Here is a 6241-nt window from a genome sequence, read left to right as displayed (position 1 = left end):
CAAGATCACAATATCACTTTCGGAAGCCCCTCTTGAACTGCGTAGAAAACGTCCTTTATTACTATGTCGTAATTTTGCCTTTGTACAATTGTGATGCTGCTTAACACCGGCTCCCTGGTCAAGTATGCGTACCTTGCGGTGGCAGGGAAGCAGCCCGAGACCACGACTTGTCTGACTAGAGTAGAAAAGCATATTGTAGAATATTCAATATATGTTGCTGGAATTTCAGCAAAAGTTGGGGAAAGCTAGCATTCTAAGATCCTCATTGCCGTTTTCAAGGAGCGAGCGCAAATTACTGAAACCAATCATAGTTCGTTTTCGACAGCCAAAGGTCACTGTCATGAAATCAGTCCCTATCCGAGGCGTTGTTGACGTTTCGGTAGCAGTAGAGTTTCAAAATTATCTCTTTTAGTCGCCTTTTACGACAAGCAGGGAATACTTTAAGTTTAAACTTAAGCCGCAACTCACAGGGCAGGAACCATGTAAACCGCGAAAATATATACTTTCTTTGCCCCCGGCTGCGCCAATTTCCCCGATCAGGTCGAGATACAGAAAAACGAGCAGACTCTTCCTGGTGCGGATATATGCTCTAGGTCTGTCCTGATCAGCGTCTTCCGTGCTGTGGAATAAGTTATAATATTTGATTTAGAGCGCTTTGGTAGTTCGGTCGATCTAAGGTACCTGTACTAGTCCGATGTCGATGCCTTTCTCTAGGAGGAGGCAAGCACATTAGCCGAGGCGCACTTCGGGTGCTACAGATTTAAATGCGTTACCCTCAGCATGATCTACTTGCGTGTTGGTTTCGTCAGTCCCAGTCGGACTGCTGATCCTCATTTCCTCCAATAGCTCATGGGTTCCACCTGGTGAAGTAGGTCCTCGTCTGGCTTTATAGAGCGGAACAGTTTCTTTTTCTCATTCCTGACTGCGAACCGCACATTATAGTCTACCTTTTCTAGTGGCTCCAGGCACTCTCCATTTATACTGAGCAGGAAAAGTTGACTGATCGTCTGGGGTTTCTCTTCCCTAATAACTCGTCGTGTATGGGAATTTTGGAGTTTTGAATGCTAGGTTGTCTTTATACGTGTGGATCTTCGGCAACAAGATGCAAGCGATTGGTCTCTTGAAAAATTCGTCGTAGGGAATAACTTTGAACTTTAAGCCTTCACAGGCGTCGCAGATCTTAGCAACGCACAAACCGAGAAAGTCCTTGGAGAATTGGGCTTCGCAAGCTATAACGGCGAACTCACAGACCACCTGAAAGGAATCAAAGCAGGAGATAAATCCCATATGTTCACCTTTGGCGTCTAGGAGATGCTCAATGTCTATCTCCGACAGCCTGGCCTCAACACTGGTCCACACCTCCCCACTACTTTGCCGCTAGCGGAATTGCCATCCACCATTGCTGAAGGTAAGTGGCTCCTCCTCTTTCGATTTCGAACTATTATAGCTTCTTACAATTCAGAGTAAACACAATTTATTTAAAGTAAAAATATTCTTAATTATTTTTTGTTTCTTGGTAACATATTTGTTTGTCCACAAGCACTTCAAGTTCTTAGCAGCCCAAGTGCACTTATCATCATTATCAGTGTTTGGAGTGATACATTTCTGCAAGTTCTCCTTGCTGACTTCGAATCCAGTGCTGATAAGGTTCTGGTAGCTTCTTTCGAGGTCGTATCCGTTGGTGTCATCCCAGATTTCGGACTTCAGACCAATGCAGCGAATGTAGCACCGAGCCTCCTGGCCCAAATCTTCATCGTATTGGCGATTGTTCAACTTCTCGATGACTGCTTGTGGAACGTTTTCGGACTTGAAGCACTCCTCGCGGAACTTCAATAATTCCTCCTTGCTTTTCGGCGTCCATTGAGCGGCGGCCTTGAGGGAGTACAAAGAACAAACCGGTCTTCAAGCTCTTCCGCTTTGTGATAAAGAAGTTAACTTACCATGGCAATTACTGCACAGAGAACAATGAAGAATTTCATTTTGCTAGCTTTGATATCTTTGTTGAACTCTGGAGATATGAGGGACAACTGATATCTTTGGCAAGCAGCTAAGGAGTATTTATACCTAGATTGTGTAAGAAGTTTCGGAGGTGTTTTGAAGAAGAGGGGAGATACGCATATGAGAATTGACAATTTAATCGGCTCACAGTTCACCTGACTTGACGCTTGAAGAAATGGAATATCAAATCAACGTGTAGTTTAAGTCTATAAATTATGTAAGCCTATCATAATAAACATTTAAAATCTTCCGCGATTTTGCACTATCATCTTAAGTTAAAAAAAAGCCATATGCCGTTCGAGTATCTTTGAAAAGTTTCCAATAGAAAAATTGATTATTTTTGAAAAAAAAAATCCATGGAAGCAAGAGTTGTACAAATTTTATGGGGTTTCTCTGGGCGCATTTAAAAAAAGGTTGCCTTTTCCTTAGTTTTCGATTTTAATATTTGAATATAATGAAATTAATTTAAATATAATGAATTTTCATAATAAAGTAGATCTACGCAGCTTACTCAACTGAAAAGTGAAATTACATTGATACTTTCGAATGAATGTTAAATAAAACCTAAATGGCGGGGTTTCGTAACCAGGGAAAAGGTGGGCTACATCATACAACCCTCTATTTTGGTCGAGTCCTTCTGGGCTTTATATGCTTCTTAAAGGCATCCGCAGTTTGTTTTGTACTATTATGCCTCTTAAATTTCCGCCACTTAATGCAAAAGTAACGAATTTAACATCATATTTATGGACAAAAAACATGAAACTAAAGGAAGGATATTAATTAGGATAAGAAGATCTAAGAACTCTAAGAAGACCTTTGGGACACAATTGAGGTTTGCGTAATGACTGTCTTTATGAGGTCAAATTTCAACTAAACCACTTGTAATTGCCATTTTCGCCTTTAATTCCTCGCGCTTCGCAACCTCTCTACCCATTCTGGCAGCCAACCTGGCTCTCTGCTGAGTTTTCAGGACAAAGCCAATATCTTAGCCATTTCTGATAGCAACTCCTCGCCCGGTTTAAAAGATTTCAATCCCAGTGTAGTAGCCTTCTGGTAAGTGCCTCGTGAGTTAGGGATTAACAATGCACTCAAACCCTTCCTTGCTTGTCGTAACAAGCGATTAATAGACATAGAATTTTATGGGCTGACAATCTGCAGATTTTGAAACTTTACTACTACCGAAACGTTAACAATATTTCGGAGAGGGTCTCACACCATGGTCTAGACTCCTGGCCATGGAAAACTGTTCGATTCTAGAATGTGCTAACGCTCTTCGAGAGCGGCAGCGAGGGTCCTCAGAATGCTTGCTTCTTCCAGCTCAAGGGAGAATTCCAACGAGACAAGTCGGATATTCTGGGTCTAAATGGAAAGGGTGTTTTGTACGAGCAATTACATGTAGTTCGGGGGAGGCTTCCCGAAGGTGACGTCTGTGGGCTATGACAAGACTCTTCTTGGATATGTGATGGGGAAACACGGACTTGGTGAGTGTAGCAATAATGATGGGAGATTTCTGCAGTTTCCACCACCTCGTCATTGTTCGAGCACAAAACCTGCCAAAAAGTCTTTTTTCAGTAATCAGATTGACTGCTTTGCAATCAGCACTTGATCACCATCCGATGGTCGCTTATGTTTGATTACTTGTTCCATGCCCCATTTCTCGCAGGCTCGGAAAGCTGCTACTTCTCAATTCAAAATCGATAGCTTATCTGAATCCGCCAACGCTCGACAGTGTGTAAACTATCTTGCAGATCGGACGTCAGACATGCTGAATAATTCGTCTGGCAAGGGCGACATCATCAAATCAAGTTAAGTGAGGAATCATGGAAGCGGATCGATGAACGGATTGAAGGTTCTATTGACGACTGATAGTAATGGCGGACGCCAAGCGATTCAAAATGTAACGTGCTGTTAACCAAGGTAAAATTTCAGAGAAATTTGAGGTCAATGGACCATAAAATCTTTCCTCAAACACCACCACTATGTGACATCTGCTTGCTCTCTCACCGAGTCAACGACCTTGGTCAAATGACTCTACATTTAGAAAGAGATTCAGGTAAAGTTGAACTGAATATAAACACCAGGAAAAGAAAAGTTCTGTGTGGTCGTTTCTGCCGACTGTGGTACCGATCTGGATGCTGCACAACGCATTAACAGCGCTAAATCCGCCATCGCTGCCTTCTACAAAATCTGCAAATACAGTTATGTTAGCACCAAAATCAAGTTGAGACTATTCTGTGTCAGTGTTCTTTCTGTGTCGCTTTATGGGAGTAGCACATGGGAAACTACCCCCAGTATCATTTGAAGACTCCCAGCATTCATCAACATCTGTCTGTGTCGTATCTATCTACGCTGGCCTAACACTATCACAAATGAAGAATTTGGCAGTGGCAGTGGATGGGTCTCACATGGAGGGCAACAATTCCATTGTTAGCCACGCCATGTAGTGAAATCCTTTCTTAAGTTGGCTGGTGAGTTGGGGAGGGCGTCTTGCGTCTGGGGAAGTCGGAGGGGATCTGATTCCCATTTCAAGTAACCGCGAACGATGGCGTCTAGATGTGGTTGACACGCTATGCATGCCTAAGGGGTAACAGGCAATTAAATGCAAATGTGCCAAGAGAACTACATTTCGGGTTTTCTGGAATGCAATGCGTATAATTGCTGTAGATGCTATGTTAGGGTAAGGCAATACCACTGCCTCAAGGGCCATCTGACCACAAGTTTAAACTTGAAACGCCTAAACGGGCAACGGTATAATTTTGGACATGTCATATGGAAGAAAGGGACAAGTGGTTCGCAATTGATATCTTAAAGCTTCTCTAACCGATTTGCAGGCATGCGCTCAGAGAACCTCGAAAATGGGATGCTGATTCCTAAAAAGTTCTTCCGCCTGCACGTAGATTAGGATCGCCCGCTCTTTTTATTGGCTCAGGACCATTATATTACAAGGCCAGAAAAGAGATGGGCATGATATGGCATCTGAACCAGATATGAAAAGCAGAAATTAGAAAGATTGCGATGGGTTTGTATTACGTCTTTTCTAATAAAAGGATTACAAAGGCTGATAGACCCGTTTATTGACGAATACATGTTTTCCCGAATGGCTGTTTAGTTACAGTTTAGTTGCATGATTACCAGAACACCAATCCGCGAAGTAAATCCATGGTCAAACGGAAAATTAAATTGGCCAGAAGGTTTGACTACACTAAACCCAAAAAGATTTTGCGGATCAATTCAAAGATGTTGATTTGTGGCAAGACAGCATATATATAATAGACCCGGTGTTATCAAAGAACACCAGATCGGTGTTGGATGGTTAAAAGAGCTTCAAAAAGGAGCAGTTCCCACGCCTTGACTATGGTTTCTGGAAGACGAGAAAGTAAGCATTTGAGATGATCTAAGAGTTCCAATTCCGTCAATTTTAAAGGCGTAGTAAGTAACTACATAAGTGAAACTCTGCGAGTTGTCCAAAATTCCTGACTCCTAAATAGACTCACAGCAAACGCTGGAAGTGCCGAATTAGCTTTCTTTAGCAAGAACAGGGGCGGGAGTCTCGAAGTCAAGTATTTAGGAATGCACTTTGACTCCAAAACAAATGCCTAAATACCAAAATCGTTCTGGGGTTGTGTAACTGTGGTAGGCGACTTTGATGCTTGCATGTTTGATGGCTGATATGCTTGCGGATGTCCATTTGTTCGTTTTATAACACATATCAATATCATATCTATCAAAATCACCAGATGTGCATGCACCTTTCAGGAATACCGATATAATAGATTAGTAATAGAAGGAAGGGTACACTCAGGGATATTTTCTCTAAAATATGCTATCGAACCAACCCAAGTTCTCGGAAATGGTGGAAATTTGTGCCATTTTATCAGTTGCAGAGCAGTGTGTTCGTCCAATTGGAGATGTTTGAATCTATTATATTTCGGAGTCAATCGGCGTTATTACCAAAAGAGCATATCAATCCAGTTGGTACGGAGCTGCAGCGAAAAGCTGCTTAAACTCGGCTGACTAAAAGAACTGTTTCTGATGTGGGTACTAAGCAAATAAATTGGCAATGGTTAACAGATTGATTTGCTCGGGTCTAGCCCCACCTTAGTGCAAGCAGTTCTCGTTTTTATGGACTCTCGTAGATTAACTCATTTGAATGTAAGGTTTTTCAGAGGACAAGAGGTAATAGCGGCCTCTCTCTTGTTTAAGAAGGGGAGCATGGGGACTTTAATAAGACTTTTAATCAAAG

General features: G+C 42.1%; 1 protein-coding gene across 1 annotated transcript; it reads right to left on the bottom strand.

The window, feature by feature from the left end:
- Positions 1-1457: 1457 nt before the first annotated feature.
- Positions 1458-2072, bottom strand: LOC119654940 (general odorant-binding protein 99b-like). The gene is made up of 2 exons (XM_038060593.1): positions 1941-2072; positions 1458-1872 (listed from the first exon to the last, which is right to left on the bottom strand). Exons 1-2 carry the CDS (start codon positions 1977-1979, stop codon positions 1459-1461), a joined length of 453 nt encoding a protein of 150 aa, XP_037916521.1. The 5' UTR covers positions 1980-2072; the 3' UTR covers position 1458.
- Between the last annotated feature and the right edge of the window lie 4169 nt (positions 2073-6241).

The sequence above is a fragment of the Hermetia illucens genome, chromosome 4 (assembly GCF_905115235.1).
Source record: "Hermetia illucens chromosome 4, iHerIll2.2.curated.20191125, whole genome shotgun sequence".
Taxonomy (NCBI): domain Eukaryota; kingdom Metazoa; phylum Arthropoda; class Insecta; order Diptera; family Stratiomyidae; genus Hermetia; species Hermetia illucens.
The sequence above is the reverse complement of the archived record's forward strand: the minus strand, read 5'-3'. Positions and strand labels throughout refer to the sequence as shown.